The sequence below is a fragment of the Callorhinchus milii genome, unplaced genomic scaffold (genome assembly GCF_018977255.1).
Source record: "Callorhinchus milii isolate IMCB2004 unplaced genomic scaffold, IMCB_Cmil_1.0 Scaffold7, whole genome shotgun sequence".
In the NCBI taxonomy this organism is placed as follows: Eukaryota; Metazoa; Chordata; class Chondrichthyes; order Chimaeriformes; family Callorhinchidae; genus Callorhinchus; species Callorhinchus milii.
The window spans coordinates 19,061,419-19,089,270 of record NW_024704748.1 but is presented as its reverse complement, the minus strand read 5'-3'; the positions used below and the strand labels follow the sequence as shown (position 1 = coordinate 19,089,270).

Sequence of the window (27,852 nt, the reverse complement as noted above, 5' to 3'; positions counted from 1 at the left end):
GTCTGCATCTTATGTTGACTGAGAGTTTCATATATATGGATGCTGTCTTGTCCATGGAAATATTCCTATGTCTGGAATGCAAAGTCCAACAGTAGCATTGGATTGGAATGTCAACCTGGGCAATGAATTCAAACTCCTGGGGTTTGAATCTGTAACCACTTGGCCTTTCATTCAAAGTCCATTAGTAGCAACACGTACACTTCATTGAATAATCTATAATTTTATGTTTTGAGAACTCAATAGTTATGATGACTAATTCATATTTATTTATATTAAGCATACATGATATTGATATGCAAAGTTTAGATAGGTACAGTTTATCATGTATTAAAAGCTTACATAGATTAAGGCACAATGGAAATATTCCAATCTATCAAATAAATATATAGTAACAATTCTGAACATTCTTGGGAAAGGCACGAGTTGATTCATTTGAATTAAGATTAAAACAATTTTCTAGAAGCTCACATAACCATTTTGCTGTAGCTATTATTCATATTAAAGAAATTTAAAACCATTCAATCACTTTTTCAATCGAAACTTTTTAAAATGAAAGAGCAAGTGAATGTAAATCTTAACTGAAAAGTCCCTTAATGTTTCTAAAATGACTGAGTCATGTGGCTGATGCTGGAAAGTACTCTAATTTCCCAAATGTCTCATGATCTTTCACTCCCTCATATGTAGCTCCCTTTGCTATGTGGGAAGGACATTAGTGCTGGTGAACTTGTTCAAGGTCACCATTTACAGTATTCCTTAATCCATTAGCAAGAGGTATGATCTAAAGATAATGAGTTTTCTCAGGTTTTACCTTCCCAAGATGGAATGTTTCACCATTTACAAGATCACAAGCGCAGTTCAGATGAGGAAAGTCCAGTTGATCTCATCCTTCCAGAATACCCATTCTATCATCTTCCTATTTGATATCCCGCCTGGTGCATGTGATGGATATCACTGGGATCTAATCGTGCAACCTTCTTGCTAGGAATTGTGCATTGAATCTCCCAAACAATGGACACACAGGGAGAATCCTGCTCCACATGTGGCAATTGCTATTTCTAATCTCTAAAGCTGTGTTTTCCCCTCCATCACGGACAGAATTGGAAAGTAGCACCAAAAGGAATATGGAGACACTGCTGCAAGTTAAGTGCATCTTCTTTCTGTTATAATGGTTTGGCACAGAATCTGCACCCTATTTGCCTAATCATTTAATTTCTTCTTTGTGCTGCAAAATCATTATTTGACGCTTACTTTCTCTTGTCCTGCTCCAAGGCCAACCAAGTCAATTATTTACACGTTACAAAACCACTGAGGAATCATCAAACAACCTGTATCATTTTTTTGCCCACACATCCAGAATTGTAACCTAACTTCCAGCATTAGCGGCTGAAAACATTTCTGTGATACTAAAGAAGTGATCACATACATCACTTAGCACCAAATACCAATGGTTTCTGTAAAGTTAACTTTCGTTCACATTTGGTTAATAAGCTGCTCCAGTCGGCAACAACTATCCCTTTCAAATGGAACCTGTATTAAATTTAATTCCTTCACACATCAGTTAGTATCTGAGGTAACAGTTCCAAATCAACAGAAGAAAACATTTAAAACAGTGCTACACAGCCATTTTGAGAGAAATGTGCAGTGTATATAAAAACATTCTTAAATAACTTCTTAGAATTCTAAAATAAATACTTTTATATGAAAATAATGGCTACAGCAAAAAACAGAATATATTTTAGAATTTCATTTAAGACTATAAAGAACTAAAAAAATTGTACGGATGATGTCCTACATTTTTTTAAAAAATCTGATCACCTAAGACCCTACTTTTGCAGCTAGATCATCATTTTGACATCTTGATCAATCAATATTCATCCCAATTTACACAAGTATTGAAATATAATAAATTTATGGTTTTAAAAGAAAAGAATAGAAAAGCAAATAAGAATTGGCTAGTTGCTGTGTGGTATCAGAACTAGCTTTTGAATGTTAAAAGTAGTCTGTCAAGCTTTCTTTTCCAATGAGGAGTAGTAATCCGTCAGCACCTTCCAAGCCTTGGGAGCCATGAAACCATCAGGTGGATTCTGATTTTCGCGAGCAAGCTGCCTCATTCGGGTGCCAGAGATGAAGTCAAAATCATGATGTCTAAAAATAATGGAATCACAAGAAATCAGCAAATGAAATATTTCAATTCTCAGACATGATGGAATGGGTCAGTGTATAAAGTGCATTGGGTGCCATGGTTGGAAGGGTATGGGTTCCTGTTCCAGTATATATCGTAAATAAAGATCCTAATTGCAGCCAAGCCCTCCGAGGGTGTTGCTCAGCAAACAGTACAAGATTATTTTTCTTTTCCCCTCTCATCCCCCTTCCTCCGTAGAGACAACTCATAGAGTAGGCTTACCAATAATCAGCGAACACAAACCACAGGCATACAAGTTTGTTAAAAGTCTGAGTATCAAAATGTATCAGTCTTATCCTAATACACTTTGCACCAATATAATTTGGCAGCTCAATACTGGATGAGAGTGGGGAGTAGGAGAGCGCAGACAATTTGAGCCGAGAGTAGATTTGCAATCAATTTAGTTATCTCCCCTTCTCCAATGTATTCCCGTCCCTGGAGATGGTTTATATTTAGCGCAGTGGCTCAGCACTGGCAAAACAAAATAATTACTGAATTAAGTCAGGTCCTTGCATATGCAAGTTATGTATGAAAACTTATTACTACGATTTCTTACTTTTCTTGGTCATAAAAGTCCATGCACTTCTTTAGTTTGTTGTATGCTGCAACTCTGAAGGGTATGATCTCCACAGAGTTCATGCCTGGGGCCATGCCCAGAACCTTGGCCCCATGTGTTGGTTCATACATATCTTTCTTGGTGACAGGATGAGGCATGCCTGCGGGATCACGTCCTACAATGTAGAAATTGGCTCCAGCAATCATTCGAGCTCGGCAATGCCACTGAACCTGTAAATAAACAGCATAATGTGTAAACATAAATAAACATAAAAATAAATAAACAGCATAGTGTGGAATAAACATAAACATTTGCGAGACAATAGTGTTCAATAAACTGAACAAATGACCAACATTAATGATTTGAAACTTTGGTATAAAGATCAAACACTTTCTATTTGCAGCACTTGAGTGAATCAAAAGATGGAGAAAAGAACACATCGGATATACAAATTTCTCTGAAGGATTAGGATTTCCTTAGCACAGGCAATTTAACTATACAGTGATTTGGTAAACAGACTGAGCTCACTTTCTGCCTTCTTCACAGAAGCGGCACAACTTTATTAAAACAAAACAAGATAAAACAATCACTTTGCTGAAATAAATGCCCCTGATCATTTTGCACTGGATATACAAATCCAGACCAGACTGGCACATGGAACTGTGCCTGTGTCAATTTATTTCTGCTAATTCTAGATTGGGACCTATACTTTTATGGAAGCTCGGAAGCCAGATACTCCAAAGCACTTTGGGTTGAAAAATTGTTTTATATATAAAATATAAATGTCCCTATATTTGCAACATGTTTGACGCTTGCAGTAGATGAATTAGATATTTGCCACATGGGTATTTGTGGTACTTTACAGTTTACCCAATGATTACCAGCCATGTTTTGCCTACAAACGCTTGTCACTGCTTGAAATGGTAATTACTATAAATATTTTGAGATGTTTTATTGTTACAAACATTCTAAAAATGTAAGTTCAAATCATGAAAACATCCAGGTATGATAAAACGTCTTTCATATCTGATTGATTGGGGTGAGATTTTTCCCTCAATTTTCTTCACTTCTTTTAGAATCATTGTAAATAATGCTACAATGTGCGAACACCCCTCAGCTGCCTTTTCCAAAGTATTCACTTGTTACCTCTGATTGTGAACATCGGCTGTTTTTAGCAGTGCGAGATCTTGCCTTTTTAAAGCACCCACAATGTCACAAAAGTGCATAAAATTACTGTAATGTACATTTGTGCTTTTTGTACACAGCAAAGTTCTATTGACACACATGAGGTGAATACCCAATTAATCTGCAGCAAGCGCCGGTCTGTCTGGATTAGGTCACATGGTGCTAATGCTCAGGTCAGATGAAGAAAATACTGCTCGCTGCCCATTATGAAGCTTTTGCTGTAAAATAAGTTACCCTGAAAATGCTTCTAGGGATAAGGGCATGGATTTCAAATAAGGGCCTGCTTACTCAGAAAGGATAAGTTTAGTGTCTGTTTCTGGTGTTGTCATCGGGGAGGTTGGTCTTCTGTGCATCGAACTGATTCTGAATTCTTCATGCTCACTGAAGCATTTACAAGGTTGGGTGGTTTGGCATTTTTAAGATATCCTTAAAGATAACTATTCCTGTAGAGAATACCATGATTTACTATCAATTTTATCTCTTAGCCAAGAGATGCTGAATATTTAAAATTCATGATATTTCCTCTGACCTCACGATTTACTGTAATACATTACAACTATTATGAATGAAGTTTTAAAAAGCTACTTTCAGATACCTCACATCAATTTACTGAAAGAATTTGAAGTGATGTGTGGTACAATGTCAATCTTGTGAAAGAAGCATGTAAAGATTATTAGGAGAACTCTAAACCTGAGCAGAACTACAAGTTTCCTAATTTAGGCTTCAAACTACAACCGCTTGTTTCGAGAAGAAAGTGAATCCAACCTATCAGTGACAACAAATGAGATTTAGGACAACAGATCAGTTATCAGTCACCATGCAAACACGTCAGAACAGACTTAATTGCACAATTCAAATCGATCCCATTTGCCCCTGTGAATAACGAACGGTTTGGAATCTGGTTCCAAGATTCTTTGTTCATTTAAATCTCTTCACTTTCTCCCTTCCTTTCTTTGGTGTTTTACTGACCTCTGTTGGTCCAGCATACATCATGGGTGAAGGGAAAATCGCTACAACTGTTGCATTTGAGTCCAACACGCCTTCTTCCAGTACGGCTGCATGCTGTTTCATGCGCCACTCCAGGGGAACATCATCATCCTTAGTCCAGCCCCCAAGCGGATGCAGAAGAAGCACAGGGTGTTTGTAACCCCGCTCGAGAAGTCTACGTTTGGTGTCCTGCATTAGGAGAGCATGGCCATTGTGAACAGGGTTACGGAGCTGGAATGCAAAGATGGCATCTGTAACAAAGACAAGAAAGGGATCAACTTGACATTTTTGGAGAAAATGAGAATTGGATATTCGCCTCCATGTCTACTGTTGGGAACAATCTATGCCAGTACAGTAATGCCAGTATGTTTCATAACATTGTTTAAATACCAGACTCGGATCTGAGAAATCTTCCTTTTATCCAACTTCTGCAGACAAGTCTGCTCCTGCCAATGATACATTCCAGCATCATAGTTTGATTCTAATAAACTCAACAAAGCCTAGTCAAATATTAGACCTGCAAACCACGATCAATTCATCTTCCATGTCCTGTATAACCCATGTATCATGTGGTTGCACTTTGCCTCCCTCTAAAATAGTCATTACCCTAAATATAACAAGAGTGTCCACAAGTAGTTAAACAGTTAAGATATTGTCTGAGTTCTAGTCACTTAGTTTCAAGTTCCATTGTTTAATCTGTATATTTGCACAAGATTCTTTAGCTGTAAGGAGTGAAGCGAAACAATGCTTGAAACAGCATCAATAAAACTTCAATGTTCTAAACAAAACCCATGGAAATTTAGTTTTTTTTTGTTACATCAGAACAAGAGAATTTGTACCAGCATTCATGTCCTTAAACTTCTTCTGGAGTTCCTTTGGGGTCAAGCGGTATTTATCCAGCCCATCATTCCAAGAGATTCTCTCCAAGACCTGAAGTTCACCCCCAGCAAACCAGTCTCCACTTTCCATTACCATCTGAAAGTTGTTTTTAAAATTGCGGTTACTGGAGTATCTGTGGTTCACATCAGAATTTCACAGCTTGATACGCTGTTGTAAAACAACTCTCTTAGCATTAAGAGTGTGATTTTCTAGATAACAGATATTATCAAAGTTGTTGGAAACCTTGCTACAATAGCTATACCAGACTGACTGGATACTTGTGAATAGCACAAATGCATTGTAAGTGATGTCATGTGCAAGTGAGTCAGCAATGACCTGTAAGTGACATGATAAGTTAATGGATCCAAACTGAGTTAATGGACCCAAACTGAACAATAAAAATAATGTAATGTTCAGCACAGCTGTGGAACTTTTCGCATTGTTTTTCAAAAAAACTTTTGCCCACAATGGAAGTGTAGGACATATGACATCGTCCTGCAAATCACAACATCACGAATTCCGAGCTGCACAGAGCATCATAGTTTTTTGGGGGTTACAAGCCTGACAGCCTGCCTGTCCGACTTAGAGTCCTGGACGAGAGACAAATTTCTTCAGCTCAACGTGCACAAATCTGAGGCCCTCCTGATTGGCTCGTGTCAGCGCCTCCGCACCTCAGGCGCTGACAGCATCAGAATCCAAAGCTGCACTCTCCACCTCTCAAAGCCAGTCAGGAACCTCGGCGTTCTGTTCGACCCTGAGCTGTCCTTTCTCCCCACATCCGCGCCACAACTGGCACCGCCTTCCACCACCTCCGGAACATCGCCAGACTACGGCATTACCTCACCCCTCACGCTGCTGAAACACTGGTCCACGCCTTTATCACCTCAAGGCTGGACTATGGGAACTCTCTCCTCGCCGGCCTTCCCGCCACCTCCCTCCACAACCTGCAGATCATTCAGAACTCTGCAGCTCGTGTACTGTCCCGCACCAGGCTTCGCAACCACATCATTCCCACCCTCGCTCACCTCCACTGGCTCCCCATCCCCCAGAGGATCAAATTCAAGATCCTCATCCTCACCTACAAGGCCATTCACGGCCTTGCACCCTCCTACCTCTCCGACCTACTATCCCCCTACCTTCCTGCTCGTACCCTCCGTTCCACTCCACATCCCCCGCCGGGCTTTCAGCCTCTCAGCCCCTAGGCTCTGGAACTCCATCCCCCAGTGCTTTCGCCTTGCTTCCTCCCTTTCCTCCTTCAAGGCCAGTCTCAAGACCTTTCTCTTTGACCGTGCCTTCACCTCCCCTCTCGACTCTCTACCCCCTCCTCGCTCCTTCCCCTCACCCTGACCAGTTCCCCACTGCTCGGGTCCCGACCCAACTGTCCAGCGCCTTGAGACATCCTCCCGATGTGAAAGGCGCTCTATAAATGCAATCTTGTTGTTGTTTTAATTTCAGCGATCATACAACTCACTGTGGAAGCAATGAGATCTGATGCTATTCAATCCTGGGAAATTTGGCTAATTTTCTTCATGGTAGCTAGCAGTCCACCTCACATAGAAGCTCATAATAAAAAAAAAAGCAGAGGGGGTCATTAAAGCATGAATGTTGCCACTTCCCCGGAGAGGCAGAGTATGAATTAATGTTGAATATAATACCTTAATATAAGGATGCTTTTCACAAGTTGTTCCCCACTGTCGCGCACAGCGTTCCTCTTTCCTATGCTGAAAAAATTCTGGGTTTTGAAGGATGGCCACCTTGCGGCCTGAATACATGAGTGTAAAGCCAGTACATCCAGCCAACCGCTCCTTGTCTTCTGTGGTAATTGGCAGAACAATCGGAATAGTCATATTGATGACCCCACCTGGGACAGAGAAAGATGGTTAGCTTTCAGAGCAGCACAAGTCATGCATTGCTTGTTATTAAAGTGCACGACTTAAAACCCCATAGAACAGTTGAATTATTCACTATATATCCAATAGGGGCCACAATTATCAAGTATTCTTATCCACTTTTTTGTTAATTCCTAAATGGCAAACTAAGGGATTCTAGTTCATAATCCAGCCTGTTTAAATACTCAATCTATGTCAAACATGGCAAAGACTAAAGACTGAATGTTGTGCTAACTTGGTTTCTACTCTGAAGTGTATGTTATCAGTAGACATGTAGTATCATACCCGCTGATACAAAGTCAAGTCAAGATTCCTCATTCCAAAAGTTATCAAGGACAATAGATCTTCCCTGTAAAAATCAAAGTTTCTGCAGCTGGTGAGAGTAGAATTAGTTGCTCAATCATTTAAAGAATATCTATATGATGAGGCTGATATTCGTTAAGTGAGCTTTGCCAAATTCATGTGGCCTTTCTGACTGAATAAATAATATATTTGTGAAACTTAATAGTTCATTATAGCATTTCCTTATCAACAATTGTTGATAACTTTCATGTAGCTTTAATATTGTCGGTGCTTGGTTACCAATGATGTTCCGAATCCTCTTCTCCTAAGGGTCCTTGCTGGTACTTGGGTGAGTGTCTATTCTTAATGGGTGAATCTAGATATTAATTCAATAAGAAATTTGACTGTAATAAGAGCCAGAATTCTTAGTTTAGCCCTGGAGCCTCAGGTAATCAAAATATTACAATCAGTACAAATGGCACAAGCCGAGGTCTGAACTATTTATTGTTCTGTGGGAATTAGGTTATTCTGCCACTACATGTGTTTCTTGTTTTTTTAAAAACATATATGTTTACAACCTCTTATGTTATCACACTCTGTATCATGCATGTATAGAAACCACTGTAGGATATCTTTAAGAAGTAAAGGGCAATTAAGAAAGCCAATCAGATAAAGGTAAGAAGTACAAAGAGGTCACCCAGTAATAGAACAAATTAGTGCGGTTATGGTTAGTGGATTGCGGTGTTCTGAGTTGCTGATAAAAACAAAAGTACTAATACACCAGTACTTTGGAATTAGTTATTACAATCGCAACCATAATAATAATCCTTGCATTTGATGTAGCACTCTTCACATCTTCTAGGCATCTCAAAGCGCTTCACAGAATATACTGTAAAGTGAATTGTCTGTATATTTGTGAGTGAAAGGTGGCAGCCAATTGTGCACAGCAGTGTCCCACAAGCAGTCATGGATTGAAGTGACCAATTTATTATTTTTTTCTTGAGGGATTATTATCAGGCACGTGGAATAAGGAAAGTTGTCCTGCTGGGGATCGAACCCAGGTCTCTCACTTGCGAGGCGAGCGCTCTAATCACTGAGCTACAGGACTCCATGACCCAAAGACATCATACATTCTTTTGAGGTATGGAATTTTTGCCAAATATCAGACAACTTTGCTTCTAGCCTATTTCCTGCTGTTACTATTGTCAAGGTACTGGTGTTTGGAAGATAAAATAACTGTTTTTTTGTATTTATTGTTAAAATATTTTTAGCTACCAGGAGTGTCAGTATTGAAAGAGGCACCTGAGGCTAGAAGGGATCATTAGCAGGCTAGATTTGCGATTTGTTTGCATGCAATGTTAAAGTTGGTAACCATTACATTTTATTTTTGGAATTTGTCCAATTAGAAAATTGAAACAAACTGCCTGACAAACGCAGTTTAGATCCACAACAACTTACATTTGTTGGGGAGGACAAGTTTGCAGGGCTATGGGGAGTGTGATTGATTTGGATAGCTCTTTTCAAAGAGCTGGTGGGCCGAATGGTCTCCTTCTGCGCTGTATAATTCTATACATACTATAATTCTATGTCCTTTCACATGGGATAACAATTCAAAGTACTTTACAGGCTAAGGGCAGGGAATGGGAGAGTGGTAGCTTATGGACAAGCCAAACTTTAAATTGTCCTACCCTGTCCTTCAAAGTAATCAAAACTGCTAGAGATAATACATGCACTAAATTGAATCCTATCCAACAGCGACAAATGAGAAGTGGTCTAAGAGGCGACATGAATAAAATACTTGTGAAACTTTACCTTGAATAGAACATCATTATGACAGATACAGTGTGAAGATGCCATACTCTGATCCTTACCATCCAATAAAGTGCCGAAATGCATGGCCTGCAGGAATTCTCGCTCTCTCATGAAGCCTGAAAGTGGAGTAGCCCAACCTTCAGCTAGAACTTGCACCCATTGCAGATCCAACTGTGTGTATAAAAGAAACAACAAATAAATTGCACTTTCTTTCTTTTCACGGCACAGAAAATCATATGAGGAAAAAAAATAAACACTGCATTGCTTTCAAAGTTGAGGCTGGCTTTCATCTTGGTTCTGATAGCTGGACATTCTATGATGGAGTTGAATTTTTGAAACAAATTTCAGCAGTTGGATTTTTAGAATTTTTAACAAATTAAATGCTGAGACTGGCACTCAGATAAGCAGTGCAGCCATTAAATTCAGCATAAGACTGCACAAGTGTTGAGGTCAATAAGAAGCTGGCGTTAATAGTCCTCCAAACATTTAAAGCTTTTCTTTTAGAAGACAAGGCAGGCAGGAGCTCAGGGAAATGTGTTCGCTGGGAGAATATATGCATTTTATGTGAAGCATGTGTCCCATTCTTATTGCCTTTGGCAAGATGACAGCATTCACCCTCACTGCTAACAGCAACCATGATTTCAGCCTAGTAAATGCTCGAATGCTAATACCAGTGACTTTACATATTTAAACAATTATTTTCCAGCCAATGTTAAAGGCAAGGTGGCGACCAATTCCACTGGCAATGAGGCAACAACGCTGCCCACTTGGTAGTAAATAAGCCCCAAATGTTTAATTAAAAATGGGCATTATTACAAAATCAAACAGTGTAAATTTATTTTTGGAATGGGTTTATCTATGTAGAATCAAAATGCCACATCGGTAAAATATATTAACAATATAAAAAGTTGTGTCCTGCTGTTTCTTGTCCTACCTTTGTTATCTGCAGTTTTGGCAGTGACTCAGCTTCAGCCTGGGCCAAGTCTAGTTTGTTTTCAGGCACAAAAAGTTCCCTCACTTCTTCATTGGCAGCAGCAGGAACTATTCCCTGAAGAAACAATAAACACACCAGTTTTGTCTGCTATTGGATAGGTTCGAAATAAGTTAGAAAAGCACAGATTAATTAACGTTGCAGAGTAGGTTCCAGGCAGGCTCAAGGCTTAACTTGAAAAGCTATTTTAAATGTATTCTATTTTCACTACTTCAGTTTGATAATGAAACATTTACTAATTATCTGTACATGTAAACTGGCCCATCTTGTAGTGGGCCAGGTTTCAGAAATCATTTGCAGATGAATGTTAGATTCTTCTGTCATTTCCAAAAAAAATTCAAATTCCTCCCTCCCAATCTTGTAAATTGTGATTTTAGCTGAGTGACCTACTGTAAACAGCTGCATCAGGAAGGATGCATTTGGAGGACAAATTAACTTTGGGCATTACTACTCGTACCTTGAGGGCTTGTTATGAGCAATACTGTATTAATAGATACCTAGCAGACATTTGGTTCTCATCTGACCTCTTTTACCTCCCATCCCCACCAATGCCTTTCTCGCAGCCAGCAAACTGGTTTGCACAATGGGACATAAAGAAGGAACTTTTAAGATTTTAAACCCGTATCACAGCTAGGAAACAATTGTGCCACGTATAGCGATCACCACCGCTAATTTTTTGAATCCCTTGCAATTACTCGGTGGGTCACTACACAGAGGAGAAGTCACAAATTAGTGAGAGCTAAAACCATCAGAGCTCAAAATATGGTTTGATATATTATGTGTCTGGCTCCTTATGCTAACAAGGGTGCACTTGAAAAATTAACATACAATGGATCACTAAATCTTATTCAGGAAAAACAAGTTAAAGTGCATTATTCCTGTCCAAAGCAAACAAAAGTCTTTTGTGCTTTTCATGTTGTAATGTCAATTCTGGAAGAGTTCAGTAATAATTCTATTAACATTAATCTCACCAATCAGCATTATCTTTGCTGAGATCTACGAGTAATCTGGAGCAGGTTTTTCACTCACCCTCTCTTCCAAGAGCTCCACCAATTGTTGAATACACTCATTCACAGGCATCGTGTTTGTTTTCAGTACTAACTCAGGATTCTCTGGTTTCTCGTAGTTGGAATCAATACCGGTAAATCCTGTACAGAGAAATAAGGTGAGCTAAATATACCTACAATTTTTCTGGAATGTAAAGAACTTTGATTGTTAAGGGTTGAATTCAATTAGATCACATTCCATTTACAACAACAAAATTACATTTGTATAGCGCCTTTCACGTCGGGAGGGGTCGGGGGGGAGAATGGAGGGGAGCGGAAGGGGAGTGGCCGATGGCATGGTCGAAGAGGAGGGTCTTGAATTCTGATTAACATTTTAAACAAGTAATGTTGCAGACCAATAAAATATTTTGAAACGTTGTGGAGTAATGTGAGCAGATCAGTGGATAAGCAACTGGGAGAAAGGTTTCCCCTCTCTACAGCTGCAAAAATCTGTCAAGGAATGAGTTCAGGCAATGTCAACATGATTGCAAGTGGTCCATGAATCTCTAACACAAAAATACCCTATATGTATATAGGCTTTAAATTGCCAATATTATACAGTAGAATGCTGGAGCAGAAGGGGTGCTCTTCTGAAGTTAGGGCAAAGATGCCAGAGCTATATTTTGCAGTTTACTCTGACCCAATAGAGATGAGGAGAAATTCTATTTGGGTCTAGATCCATTCTACTTTTACAGTATTTTAGGGCATCCAAAATTTTGCTAAATTCAAACTTTGCAGTTTTTTCTGATGTTCTTAAAAGAACTTACAAAAAACGTTAATAATGTTTCAGTTATTTTGTTTGATGGACAAACCTTTATTGCAGATTTAAATTATGGCAGGATTCAAAACCTGAACAAATTTGAACATGTAGTATATTAAAACGTCCTTGATCCAGGGAGTCACCACCAGAGAGATTACTAAATGTTCAACATTCATTCTAGTTTAAATAGAGGGTTCAAGGTCAACAGAGTTTTCAGCAAATTATTTTGACTTTGTTTTCAATGTAGACACAAACATGGTACATCCTGCAGGTTACTATAGATCACCAATAGTGAAGTTCAAATGCTGCCCTAATACTGAACATTGGCTCTCTGCATACTTGCCACTGATCATAAAATCATAGAATCATACAGCACAGAAGGAGGCCATTCAGCCCATCGTGTCTGTGCTGGCTCTTTCAAAAGAGCTATCCAAATCAATCCCACTCTCCTGCGCTCTCCCCATAACCCTGCAAACTTGTCCTCCCCTTTGATATCTCTGTCAATAATTGACCAGGTTTGTCATAAGTAGAAGAAACTGTAATTGTATGTACATCCATCTTTGATATCTTACCATTGACAATTCTGTGAACTTGAAATTATCAAGATGAACAAAAATGTATTTTATCTAAGTGTACAGGGTTCTACAATAATACAGTGCAATAATATACACTATAACCATTACAATTTGGTTGTCTGAGTCTAATATGTCAGACTCGTGTCCGTTCAGGTTGTCAGTTCAGGGCTGATATCACTTTCTATGCTCTGCACAAAAATGCGCTGTGTCCCCAAAATGTCACTGGTGCCACTTTGTTTGTGACATCAACAGCACTTCCTGTTTATCACATGTATACTCAGGAAGTGATGCCCGTGTCTCTTGCACTGAATGCACGACAACAACAACTTGGATTTATATAATGCCCTCCGCGCCGGACGGCGTCTCAGAGCGCTTCACAGTAACAGATCCTGGGGCTGAGCCAGGAGGAGGGGGAGGAAGGTGACCAAAGGCACGGTCGAAAAGGAAGGTCTTCAGCAGAGACCTGAGAATAGGAAGAGAGGGGGCGAGGCGAAGGGAGTGAGGAAGGGTGTTCCAGAGCCTTGGGGCACAGTGGCTGAAAGCACGGCCGCCGAGGATGGAGCGGAGGACTTGGGGGAAAAGGAGGAGGCCTGACACAGAGGAACGAAGGCAACGGGCACTGTTTTGAGGAGAGAGGAGATCAGAGAGGTAGGGGTGCAGAGGAGTGGAGGGATTTGAAGACCAGGGGGAGGATCTTGAAGTCTATCCTCTCTGGGACAGGCAGCCAGTGCAGTCTGGCGAGGACTGGGGTAATCAGGGAGTGGAATTTGGTGCAGGTGAGAATGTGGATGGCAGTTTTGAATAATCTGGATTTTATGGATGGTAGTGGAGGGGAGACCGGCGAGGAGGGCATTTGACTAGTCCAGCTGAGAGGTACCAAAGGCATGGACCAGGGTTTCAGTGGCTTTCAGAGAGAGGTATTGGCGGAGACAGGTGATGCGTCAGAGGTGGAAGAAAGCGGTGCTGGTGAGCGACCGGATAATAATAATAATAATCCTTGCATTTGATATAGCGCTTTTCACGTCTTCTCGACGTCCCAAAGCGCTTCACAGAATATACTGTAAAGTGAATTGACTGTATATTTGTGGGCGAACGCGGCAGCCAATTGCGCACAGCAATGTCCCACAAACAGTCGTGGATTGAAAATGACCAATTTATTATTGTTTTGTTTTGGAGGGATTATTATTAGGCTCTGTGTGGAGTAAGGAAACTTGCCCAAGGTTTCGCCCTCTGCCTGGAATTGAACTCAGGTCTCTCACTTGCAAAGCAAGTGCTCTACTGAGCTACAGGACTCCACTAATGTAAGTCATTCAGTCCAGATGTGGGGGAGGTAGGATAATTAGGGGTTGAACCTGACACCTAGGTTGCGTACGGGTTTAGAGAGTTTTAGGGGGAAGTCAGGTAGGTGGAGGAGGTGAGAACCGTGAGATTTTATATGTTGACGAGAGCCAAAGAGTATAGCTTCTGTCTTGTCAATGTTAAGTTGAAGGAAATTTTCGCTCATCCAGCCCCTGAGCTCTGACAGGCAGTCTGACAGAACATCAGGGGGTTGCAAAGAGATGGAAAAATAGATTTGGGTGTCATCCGCATACATGTGGAAATGTACCCCATGTCTGCGGATGACATCCTCAAGAGGGAGCATGTAGATCAGAAAGAGGAGGGCGCCAAGGATGGACCTTGGGGGACCCCGCAGGTAACCGGGTGAGAACGGGAGGAGAAGCTGTTTGTGCAGATGTACTGCTGGAGGTTTGTGAGCTAGGACTCGAACCAGGCGAGTGCGGTCCCACTGAGGTGGATGACGGTGAAAAGGCGGTGGAGGAGGATGGCGTGATCGACTGTGTCGAACCTGGTGGAGAGGATGAGGAAGCAGAGGGAGCCCTGGTCACAGATGTGCACATTTGACATGTACGTGCACAGTTCAATGTAGGGCGTTCCGCCCACAAAATATACAGTCAATTCACTTTACAGTATATTTGAAACACTTTGAGACATCTCAAAGATATGATAATATCCTATATCAATTGCAAGGAATATTTATTATAGTTTGGAGAAGATTAGCAACCCTTCTGGTGGATAGCAAGCTAAGGGCAGGAAATGCTGCCATCTTGAAGCTTTTTTTAAGCACAAAAAACTAGCTAATCAGCACTCAAAAACATGGATGTGAGATACTTCCGGGTTGAGTTTAAGTGAACTTGTCCTCACTCAGGTCAAGTAATCTAATGGGGCTGTTCTGAATTTAACTTTGTTATTAAAGTAAAAATACTTCTACCACTAGTTTGGCATTTATACCTCTGATTTCTCCTAATCTGGCCCTCTTGTAAAGACCTTTCACATCACGACCTTCACAAACATCCAAGGGAGCATCAATAAAAACTTCAAAGAATGGAAGGTTGGAAAGCTCATGACTTTTTCTTGCCATTTCACGATCCTGAAAAAGAGACAAGAAACAGCTTTTGATTTTTGTATTAAATTGGAACATAGGCATCTGACTGATGCAACTTACTTGAATATTATTTGCTTATTCTCTGAAAGCAGGCAATGGGTATCGCTTGCAGCAGTAGAGCTGGACTTGTACTTCTCTCTCATCAATATTGGATTCCTTGGTGCTTCAAAGGACTTATTCAATTTAAGATGTGAAAGAACTTGGCCATTGACTTTGGATAATAGGCCAGAGTGTGTGCACACTGTTGCAAAAACTAACAGCAAGTATCAGCGTTCTACATGTGCTCATTTGCACCCTGAAATTGGGTTTAGTTTTAGTTTCAATTTTTAAAATTATAGTAGAATAATAAATTGCCCCAATGGGTGTTCTCGGAGGAGTCCAACAATCTTTAAAGGATCATTGAGGAGTGGAGGCAAACTCGATAGGCACCTCTTCATTTGGTGTGAACAGAAGTGCCCCTAAAACAATCTCTTCAAGGCCGAGTGTATCAATCATGCTGCTCATCCCGGATTTATGATGAAATTTATACTGAGGTGTTTGTTAATGGAGTTCAATTCAATAAGCATTGTAATGAGATCACCCATTATTGAGTGCCTGTTTTAAATGGACTTTTTAAATCGAAACCTGTCAAGCTACTAATTGTATGTGTATAATGGTGAAAAAAACAACAATGAATGGCAGGAGCTCTGTGATGCCTGAAAGAATGTAATTATTCAGCTCCTCATGCTCAGGTGTTAGTGTGTTAAAAGTTCAGATAGCCTAGGATATCTGCAGTATTATTTAGTTCTATCGAATTTGAAAACGCATAGACTCAAGCCAGAGTCGAGCCTTTCTAACGAATATAGATGTTATATTATGCACTATGTGCTGACACTTCTAAAATAGCAACAATATCTTTATATATGCAGATCACAAGGAATGTTACAAATGTTGTTTAAAGGATACCCAAGTGAGAAACACCAGTCAAGATTGCAACTTAAATTGCCAATCCCACCTGACATTCTAAATCTTTAGTATCTGGCTTCTAAAACTGCTCGTTTCTACTTTGATGTCCTATCTACGAGTTGGAACTGACACTAGAGAAAGGACTAAGTGAGTGTGAAATACTTTCCCAAGGACTTGAAATACAAATAAATGGAGAGAAAATTGGAACGCAAGTTAGTAACTGGTTCAAAGGCAGAAATGGACAGAAAAAGAAGAGGTAGAGAGTAAAGTCATATAATAGAACAGGATATGTATTAATGTGTTCTTCCTTTCGTGAAGTTACCTTTGTGAATGGGGAAATAAAGCTGGTGATGCAGACAAGACCGCCATCTGCAAACAATTTGGCCACCTCAGCAATACGTCGGATATTCTCCTCACGGTCTTCAGAGGTGAACCCCAAGTTTTTATTTAGTCCTTGTCTAATGTTATCTCCATCCAAAGAATAGCAAGGAATCTTGTGGGAAACCAAGTACTCTTCCAGTGCAAAGCCAATGGTGGTTTTCCCAGCTCCCGAAAGTCCTAAATGGAAATAAATTGATGCAATGAGTATTTTGTGGAATCACAATAAATTACCAAGATCTAGAAAACTCACACCATACCCTAGTGTATGAAAGTGGTTGGTTGGATTAAAACATTAGAAAGTGAATCATGTCTAGTACCTAGTCTCAGAGAGGACTGTACCTGTAAGCCAGACAGTACATCCACGGAATCCACCACGGGTGCCAATAACTTGACCTCTCTTGTTTCGGGTGACATGATGGGACTGAAACACCACGTTGGTGGACTTGCAGATATCCTGTGTAAAAAGAACACAAACAATGTATTTCTGTACTCCTTCATAACAGAATATTTTACAAAAAGACATGTTCCAGTTTTAAAGAAACTGTACACACTGTAAAAATAATAAAGAAAAGTAAATTCAGAACATTTCTACTCGTGCTCTGCAGGTTCTGTCTGTTGAGTTAAGAATTTAATGCCAATTTTTTTCATTAATTTCACACAAGCCCAGCTTTCTGAAATGCCAAGTGTGAGTAATGCAATGTCTGGAAACTCAATGACAATCCCAGTCAATAAGGCAGCAGCTTCATTAATGGTTTTGCCACACTTAACCATACACTAAATGCTACTTAGTTATATAAAACTGACCAGAATGTTAATTCATCTGTGAAACTCTGAATAGATTTGAGTTAACCAGGCTAATTTACTGATCAGATTCTGCACTTCCGAGTTCAGTGAGTTCTGGAAAGGCACCAGAAAAGTTTTGGTGTAATTATGCATTTGTTGAAAGCAGGGGATCCATTTCTTTCATTGCTTTCAGGTTCAAATACTACTAATCTCCCTTACAAGATATTTGAGACATCAGACTTTCATACTAGTTTAATTACAATGGGAAAGAAACCTGAGTTCTTTCTCAAAAAACTGATTTATTCCTGTTCCATATATCTTGATCTGAAAACAACAAACAATTGATTTCAATATTGTGTGCATATGTAGAACAGGATTTTTTTTTAGTAGGCACAAGTACCTTACTGTGATACACGGAATAATTAGCCAAGAAAGTTGAACATATGATATTCATGTAGAGCAGGAAAAGCAATGCATTGTCTAAAGAAAACTAACCAAGACAATATGGGGCGTTCATACTGCTGAAAGGCTTGCCTCAGGAATTCCCTGGTAACTACAAACCTATTTGACATTGAAATACTAATAATACAGGTACCTGTTATAGGATGGTTTTCACAAAGGAGCTGTCTGAATGGTTGCTTGTACTTGTGTAATTAAGGAAATGTTAATCGCATTTTAAACCATCACCATTTTACAACTTGAAACTGGTACCTGGAACAGATATTCTAATTCAAGTATTCTATCAAAAATATAAGCTGAAACCCATCAGCATACTTGCGTATTTTTTCACCCACAAAATACAGTCAATTCACTTTACAATATATTCTGATGCACGTTGATACGTATCAAAGACGTGAAGGCACTATCAAATGCAAGGATTATTATTGTTAGAATTGTCAGAGTGACTGGATGAAATTCAAGTAATACACAATAGTATATCAAATGTAAGTATTATTACTATTTACAGACCTATTGCATTTCCTGCACATTTGAATTTATTCCAGGTTCACTCTAGACTCCCATTAAAGTGGAACAAAACAACCACCAACCCTGACATTGTCTTTATAATAACTCAAGAACTTAAAAGCCAACCTAACTTTTAATATATATTGTCCTTTGTAAACTGAATCAATAGAGCTGACAACAGGTTTACAAAAAAATTAACACAAGCCACACAACCTCAAAACCAAAAAGGAGTTGTCACTGGGAATGTCACCTAGCCGGATTTAAATTGACCTGGAGGTCAATTGTGTTCTGCCTTGCCATTAGGTTTGCCACTTGGCTGATTTGTTTATGCTACCTTAGTTTTACATTCATTTGTAACTAGACTGGAGATTTAAAAGAAAATCAATGTTTCAATAACTGCTATGGTGTCTGCAAGATGCTTTCCTTTCATCTACCAATAAGAATAATATTTTGCATTGATTACTTAATCAAATAAGACCCATCTCTTGTCTTCGCCAATCGGCAACTTGAGTATTACTGAGTCACAAGCATAGTTTATTTTGAGGGGAAAAGCTCTGAATTTGGAAATTGAATTGTCCAGAAGAATAAAGGGAATAATGTATTGGTGAATAACTTATTAACTTTGTATAAAAAAAGAGTGACAATTTCTAATGACAATTTATGTAAGTACTGTAGTTATTTCAGTGTTTTCTGTTGGCCACATACATAACTGACAAAAAAATAAAGCTGTTTGATAACTATAGTGTACTAGTCAGTACTTGAAAACAATACAGCATTTTTTTAAATACTTAAATATACACAGTGAATCAGAAGCCCTTATTCATAGTTTTTAATTATTAATTATGTTCTTTTTTAAAAGACAACATTCAATTATGAACTATTCTTATAGAAGTGCACTTTTCAGAATCTGGTGGAAGATTCTAACTTTGCAAACACCCGAAGCCTATATTTTCCGCCTCATTCTCAGATGGTACTATTACAATGGATGGAAAACCAGTATCTGCAGTATTTTGCCTTTTGACTATTAGAATTGCTATTGTCAAGTTCATACATTACCTGGTTTACATTATTTTCAATCTTCTTCACTGCATGATTAATTTCACAACTAAAATAGCACTGGTTTCTCAGGACGAAAAGGACAATCTGCTCTTGCCCTGCATGTGATATAATTTTGTCTTTGGTCATGCAATCCACCATTGTTTGTGGGACACTACTATATGCAATTGGTATATCAAAAGCAAGGATTATTATTATTAATATTGTTGTATATGTTCAAGTTTCAAAAAGTGAGTCTGCATTTATGATATCTAAACTCCAGACTCTGGTATAATGAAGCTGTTTAGAAATATAAAATATGTATCTGACCAACATGAAAACTGATGATATCTTCATTAGTAAAGCAGCTCTTACTAGCATTGAAATAAAACCCTAATTTAGTTAGCATTTGAATGTTCTAAAATAATGTGCAATAGCAAGTAAGATCTTTTCATGAGGTGGTTTCTCACCCCTCCTGCAACATGGAACAACTTTGTTAATTCAAGAATCATCAGGGAAATTGGATGGCTATATGTTCAATTTGATTCTTTTGGATTTAAAAACAATTTCAAGCAATGATTCTCTGAAATTCAATGCAGAGATTACATTTTCAACAAGTGGTTTTGTGCTGAAGAGCATGAGTGAACTTTTACCCAGGATAAAGGTCACTCTTGTTTGGTGCAATGTGATGTGGTGAAATGCACACACTCTGTTAACTAACCTGTATACACATTTGACTTCACAAAACTTGTTTTATTCCTTCGTGGATTGTGTAGAATTTTAATGTAGTTACTGTGTAACTGAAAGCTTCAATAGAAAAAAAGATTCTTCACCTTGTAGGCATTCAGCTGCAAGAATGTGTCAGCTGGCTCATGAAAGCCCTTAACAAATTGCTGGAGATGAGGTCCCAACTTATTTGTAAAACGGAAGTGGAATAGTGGAGAAAGCAAGGTTGATTTCTCCCCAGGTGGCTAAGCTACTGATCTCAACATTACTGCTGTGAAGAGGTTCTGATACTTCCTCCTAGTGAAGCAAGTCACTCACATTCTGCTATTATGGTGTGTCCTGGCAAGGGTCTCTGAAAAGAACCAGGTTCTCGGTTTATTCTTTCCTAATGAGGCAGAATGTAATCAGTTGATAGCACTTTTATCTTTAGGTCTGAAAGTTGTGGAGTTAAGCCCCACATTGGAACATATGCTCATGGTCAAGGCTGTTTGAGATGATTTGACAGGGAAAAGAGCAGTAACTTCATAGTTTATCAAAGGGCTAAGAACATTGCCAGCAGAAACTAATTTGTGCAATTAAAATGTACTGATCCAGCATTTTTGATCAAAAATAATACTATACACATTAATTTAAAGTGAGCATACATAAGGAATATCTTGGTATGTTTTGTGCAGGACTGAAAGAAACGTGCTTTCAGCTACTATACACTGAATCTCTGGAACTCCTTGCCTCAATCCCTGCATCCTGACCTCCTTTGCCCATCTTCAAATCACACCTGAAAACTTTTCTCTTTGACCGTGCCTTTGGTCACCTAGCCTTTTCCGTTCAGTGTTAAGCCACGGCACTGTTAGGTACCTGTGTGAAGTAACTTAGCAAGTATATAAATGCAAGTTGTTGAGATCTGTCAACATGATTTATAGCAACTTAACATTCATTGAAGAAGCTCTTGTATGAAACGTTCCGGGACTCCAATCCATGTGAAGGGGACTATATAAATGCAAGTTTTTATTGTTATCTCTGTATTTTATATTGACGTTTGCAACAAATTTATTTCTTCATTCAGGTATGAAAAAAAACAAGTGATGTCTTTATGGATAATTATGGTTTATTGAAACAATCCTAGTGACATAAAACAGAACTAGCTAACTACCACTACTGAGATAAATTAAAAGGGAAAAGTACATTGAAAAGTAGATGGGAATTTTCTAGGAATGGTTTTCACTACTTTATCAACCATCAGCTTCTGGTAACTACACAGTAACGTGTGAAATGGAAGTTGTATTCTGTTTAATTTTTAACTTTAGAAAGATTTTATCATCTGCTAGGGCAAGCTGCTGATTTCAGACTCGTACTTGTTTGTGCAGAAATTAATGACTAGAACATATTACCAGAAAGAATATAATACCGGGATGCTGAACTAATTTAAGAATTAGTCTAACGCTGTCATGGGAGAATGGGGTGGGCATTCTGGAAAGATGAGATCAGATGGGCTTGAAGACAAACTCCTTATGGACAACTAACATTTTGTATATGTACATTAAACATTTCTATTATCCTCAGTGTATAAGCTTGGGTTATCCCGGGCTCACACAGAGCATCAATGGAGACCTTTTGTATCCTATGGAGTTTAGGGGTAACTTCACTTCCAGAGCACTGCTGAATCTTAGCATCAGCCAGGCTAGGAAATGGTCAAAACATTTTATACTTCTTTGTAAAATGATATAGCGCTTTTTCACATCTTCTCGACATCTCAAAGTAATTCACAGAATAGACTGTAAAGTGAATTGACCGTATATTTGTGGGCGAATCAAAATGTTTACCACGATGAGGAAATTCCTAAGAAATGCGTTAAAAGTGATTTTATTCAAATATATTCTCCATTATTGGAACTGAAATAAATATGCAGGTAAATTGTAAATAAAGTTAACTGCAAATGAACACTTTATTGTAGTTGAAAAGCTGACTAGAAGTATTATAGATTTGAATAGTACAATCTAAGTGAGAGAACAAAAATATAAATTTTAGTAGACAGGACCTCTCCTGCTTCACATTATCAAATTGTATGGCCAAATACCTACTTGGGAGTCTTAACGACTGCCATATTAATGTGCTTTGACTATCTATGGGTCGTTTCAGTTCGTGTAGTTTCTTCTCAAAAAAAGACACTTTTCTCTTGTAAGAACGATTCCAAGAGGGTAGTCAACTGGCAATTCTGCATTCCTGGGAGGAAATACCAGGAAAGCCACCACCACCTGGGGAATAAGTCTGACTTCATACTGAGCTGTGAAAGCTTTGCATTCATGAATGAACTACTGTTCGTATCATACAATCAAGGTTTGTTGCACTGACGCCTGGAATACAAGCAACACTTTACATGGCTCAAACGCGTAACAAGTTGTACTTGTCATCTACATCAGTACCGAATACCTCGACGTTACTCTCAGCGCTCACCTATTGAGACGATCCGCTGTAGCAAAAAAAAACACATCAGCGCAGCATTGACAAAGCGCATTACTTCTAATCCGCCCCTAAAAATCAATGTAAATCCCCGCCCGGACTTTAGAAATCATCTGTTGGAATAATTCCTTTGAAAGCGTTACCTCTGCCCACCCCCACCCCCCCCCCCTCGTCATTCTGTGTCTGCGCTATATTTTAAGTCTAAATAACCCAAAGCAGAGATTTCTGCTGCAGGAACAGCCGCGCAGATACGGTGCCGCTGTCCACAACATCAGGGGGTGTGTGTGATGGGGGGTGTGTGTGATGGGGTGTGTGTGATGGGGTGTGTGTGATGGTGAGTGTGTGTGTGTGATGGTGAGTGTGTGTGTGTGATGGGGTGTGTGTGTGTGTGTGATGGTGAGTGTGTGTGATGGGGTGTGTGTGTGATGGGGTGTGTGTGTGTGTGTGATGGTGAGTGTGTGTGATGGGGTGTGTGTGATGGTGTGTGATGGGGTGTGTGTGTGATGGTGTGTGTGTGATGGTGTGTGTGTGTGTGATGGTGTGTGTGTGTGATGGTGGTGTGATGGTGTGTGTGTGTGTGATGGGGTATGTGATGGTGTGTGTGTATGTGATGGTGTGTGTGTGTGTGATGGTGTGTGTGTGTGTGATGGGGTGTGTGTGTGTGTATGTGTGTGGGGATCCCCTGCAAACCGGGCAACAAAAAAACAACAACTCTCGAATCGCTGAAACCCCTGGAGCTCAACAACGTAGGACCTCGGCCCTCGCAGTGAGTTGAACGCGAAATGCTGAGAGTTTCAGAAAGTTTGGGGCTCACCGTCTGCTGTTTGCCGTCTGACATAACGAGACGCGGAGTCGGCGACTGAGTCTCAGTGACTTGAGCGCTGCGAAGCGCTGACGATCGGCTGATGGGCTTCGGATGGAGGAGACTGTGGACGAAGGTGGAAGGGAGGCAGCGAGCGATCCCTTTTTAAATCACTCGGACACGTCCCTCTTCCCACCCTCTTTTTTTTTGCACCCACCCCACAAGTACACCATTAACTAACTCCCAGCCACGTCATTGCCGGCTCCTCGGAGCACAGGAAATCACTTTCACAACCACCCACAGAAAGAGAGGGAGTAGAGGGAGGAGGAGAGAGAGAGAGGGAGGGGGAGAGGGAGGGGGAGAGAGGGAGGGAGACAGAGAGAGAGGGAGGGAGGGAGAGAGAGAGAGGGAGGGGGAGAGAGAGTAGACAGACAGAGAGAGAGGGAGGGGGGGAGACAGAGAGAGGGAGGGGGGAGACAGAGAGAGAGGGAGGGGGGAGACAGAGAGAGAGGGAGTGGGGGGGGAGAGAGGGGGGGAGGACACAAGCTGCTGCTTTTGCTTTATTATTTTTTTTGGGGGGGGGAAACCCCCCACACTTCTGTGCACCAGGGCTGGTGCAAGAGAAGATTGCAAAAGATGGTTGTTGTTGTTGTTGTATTTTTTTGGGGGGTTGGGGGGTGGGGTTTAAAAACTCGGTTTGTGTTCCACGTTTGCTAAGTGGTCTCGAACCTCTGTGAGCGAACCGATGTGTCAAACTGACGGCTGTGCAGCACTTCGCTGCACTGCACTGCACTGCGTGTTCCCCCAAAGCTTCCACAGAAGTGCGTGTTCCTCCCCAGTCGTTGCTTTAATAAATTTGTCTAATAGGTACGAATTTGTGTGCAGAGGGTGGGGTGGTGTGGGGTGGTGTGGGGCGATGATAATCTTTAGATCTGAATGGGAGTTCGTGTTGATGGACTGTGCGTTGTTGGTTAGATTCTGTTTTTTGAGCTGGAAACAAATTCTCACACAAAGCGACCCGATGTGAATTACTCCATAACATATATTATCAATCTATTTGTTCTACCTCTGCCTCATGGGGTGGGAGCATTTTCATCTCACCACCATCAGCACCCCCACCGTGTCCTTCAAACAAAACTGTACAGTGTGCAGTCTTAAAAGTAGGAAAATCTTGCACTCTTAGTACAGACACCAGTGGGATGTAATGCATTCAGTCACATTTTTTTAAAAAAAATCCTTTTCCAAGAACTGAACGTGGTCCAAATATTGACTAATTCTGTAATCATGGGTCCAATAAACAAAGTCTGTAAAATCTTCATTGAAGGAGATAAATAACCAGCACAGGCTTTGCTGGAAGATTTGCTTTACGGTGGGATAACCTTAATAGAAAGTTTCACTGTTTGCCAAGGATGGGATGGGTGTCAGCTTGGCTCAGTTGGGATCACTCTCACCTCTGTCAGAAGGTTGTGGGCTCAAGCCACACATTGGGACTTTAAACTCGCATAGCCTTGGCTGACACTTCAGTACAGTTTGGGGATTTTCCACAATGTTAGAATTGCCATCCATCAAATGAGATATCTTGCTCCCCCAGGTGAAAGACACCAGAACAAATACAATAATTATAAAATAATAATAATCCTGGCATTTGATATAGTGCTACGTCACTTCATTGAGATGTCTCAAAGCGCATCACAGATTTTATTGTAAAGTGAATTGACTGTGTATTTTATGGGTGAAACTCAGCAGCCAACTCCGCACAGCAATGTCCCACAAACAATCGTGGATTGAGTGACCAAAATGTTTTTTTGAGGGACTGTTACCCCCCGGAAAACAATCCGCCAATTGACAAAAAAACAGGTTTCTACCTACTATTAGGTAAACAGAGGCACATGAAGTAAGGAAACTTGCCTGTGGTTTCGCCCTGCCCAGGAATCAAACCGGGTTCTCTCTCTTGCTGGGGGTAGAAAGTAATTCTTCACACAGAGTTATAAAGGTGAATAATGCATCTGTAATGCTGTACGAGAACGGAGAGATTTTAGCCGTGGATGTTTTAAGTGATACAACAAAATGTTGGGATGTAGTAAATTGGTCGAAAAGACTCAATAATAATAACCTTATTATTAATAATAATAATAATGAACAAGAGTTTCAGCGGCCTGAGGGGTGAGGAAGTGGCAGAGTTGGGCGATGTTACGGAGGTGAGGGAAGGCAGAGCGGGTCATGGCTTGGATGTGGGGAAGAAAAGACAGTTGAGGATCGAACAAGACATCTAGGTTCCTGACTGGCTTGGTGAGTTGTAGTGTGCATCCATGGAGGTTGATGTTGCCAGAGCCTGAGGTACAGAGGTGTTGGCATGAGCTAATCAGGAGGGTCTCAGTCTTGTTCACATTCAACTGTAGGAAATTTACCCTCATCCAGGACTTGATGTCTGACAGGCAGTCTGTCAGGACAGTAGTGGTCCTGGAGTTGAGTGTGGAGGCAGAAAGATAGAGTTGGGTGTCATCTGCATACATATAGAAGTTGACCCCATGTCTGCAGATGATGTCACCAAGGGGGAGCATGTAGATATTAAAGAGGAGAGGGCCAAGACAGAGATGGAGTGGTCAACAGTGTCGAAGGCGGCAGAGAGGTCGAGAAGGACAAGGAGGCAGAGGGAGCCTTGATCACAGATGTTCAGAATGTCATTAGTGACTTTGACCAGGGCTGTTTCCGTGCTATGGGCAGCACGGAAGCCGGATTGGAGGGGTTCAAAGAAGGAATGGCGAGAAAGAAAGGAGCGGAGCTGGGATGTGACAACTTGTTCCAGGACTTTGGAGAGGAATGGGAGGTTAGAGATGGGGTGGTAGATGGAGAGAAGGGATGGATCCAGGGAAGATTTTTTCAAGATGGGGGTGATGACGGCTGTTTTTAGTCGGGTGGGAACTGAACCGGTGGACAAGGAGAGGTTGATGACGTCGGATAGGAGAGGGGCCAGGAGGTGGAGCTGAGAGATGAGGAGAGAGGTGGGATGGGATCGAGGGATAAGGTGGTGGGTTTGAGTTTGCGAATGATGGCGGTGAGGGAGGAGGGAGAGATAGGGTCGAAGGAGTGTAGGGGGGGATGGGTGGGGGTTGGGTCATGAGGGAGAGGTAATGCGGGGGTGGCGGTGGATGGGGCAGAGGTGGCTGAACGTATGTATCCCCTCGATTTTGGATTCAAGGAAGTCCAGCATCTCCTCACAGTTGGAGTTTCAGGAGAGGTTGGGCGAGGCATGGGAAGGTGGACGGAGGAGACGGTTTGTTGTGGAAAAAAGAAGCCTGGGGTTGTCCTTTGTCTCCAAGATAACCTTTGAGTAGAAGGAGGATTTGGCAGAAGCAAGAGCGCAGCGGTAGATCTTGGTATTATACTGTAAAGTGAATTGACTGTGCATATGTGGGCGAAACACGGCAGCCAATTGCGCACAGCAGTGTCCCGCAAACAGTCAGGGATTGAAATAATCAATTTTTTTTGAGGGATTATTATTAGGCATGTGGAGTAAAGAAATTTACCCAAGGTTTCAATGCACTGAATGGCCTTCTCCTTTCTCGTTTTTTTGTTTCTATGCAATTACGTCAGGATGTTGAAGGCTGAGATTGTATAGATGGCATTCATCCAGAAGCAACACTAACATACCTCTTGTTTTCAGATGTAAAGCAGGGAATCGAACTTATTTAAATGTGTTCAATTTTGAAGTGTTAATTATTGATTTGCTACAACAGTTCTAATCGATACCTGGGGAATAATTCTCTTCTACAATAAGCTTCCAAAAGTGGTGGTGACATTAATATTTTCAGTTGTGGAGTTCTATAGCTCAGTGGTTAGAGCACTCGCTTTGCAAGCAAGAGATCTGAGTTCAATTCCAGGCAGGGCCAAACCTTGGGCAAGTTTCCTTACTCCACACGCCTAATAATAATCCCTCCAAAACCAAAAAAAGATAAATTGGTCATTTTCAATCCATGAATGTTTGTGGGACATTGCTGTGCGCAATTGGCTGCCGCGTTTGTCCACAAATATAGAGTCAATTCACTTTACAGTATATTCTGTGAAGCGCTTTGAGACGTCTAGAAGACGTGAAAAGCGCTATATCAAATGCAAGGATTATTATATATATTAATGACAACTGAAATCTTCACAGTGCAGGAAACATAATAA

The 27,852-nt window shown here is 40.5% G+C and overlaps 1 protein-coding gene across 1 annotated transcript; it reads right to left on the bottom strand.

Annotated features, from left to right (window-relative positions):
- Positions 1-243: 243 nt before the first annotated feature.
- papss2b (3'-phosphoadenosine 5'-phosphosulfate synthase 2b) lies at positions 244-23,918 on the bottom strand. The gene is made up of 12 exons (XM_007896918.2): positions 23,695-23,918; positions 17,253-17,367; positions 16,855-17,090; positions 15,434-15,572; positions 11,793-11,911; positions 10,707-10,820; positions 9,832-9,943; positions 7,445-7,650; positions 5,750-5,885; positions 4,893-5,161; positions 2,739-2,968; positions 244-2,145 (listed from the first exon to the last, which is right to left on the bottom strand). The coding sequence occupies exons 1-12, from the start codon at positions 23,716-23,718 to the stop codon at positions 2,004-2,006; spliced, it is 1,842 nt and encodes a 613-aa protein (XP_007895109.1). The 5' UTR covers positions 23,719-23,918; the 3' UTR covers positions 244-2,003.
- Between the last annotated feature and the right edge of the window lie 3,934 nt (positions 23,919-27,852).

Bases quoted from the DNA above. Each gene is read 5' to 3' on its own strand.
- papss2b (XM_007896918.2), bottom strand. From the start codon at position 23,718: ATGTCAGACGGCAAACAGCAGACG. The intron at 17,368-23,694 runs GTGAGCCCCAAA...CTTTTTACACAG, and splicing joins CAGACGGCAAACAGCAGACG to GATATCTGCAAGTCCACCAA. The intron at 17,091-17,252 runs GTACAGTCCTCT...ATTTCCATTTAG, and splicing joins ATGTACTGTCTGGCTTACAG to GACTTTCGGGAGCTGGGAAA.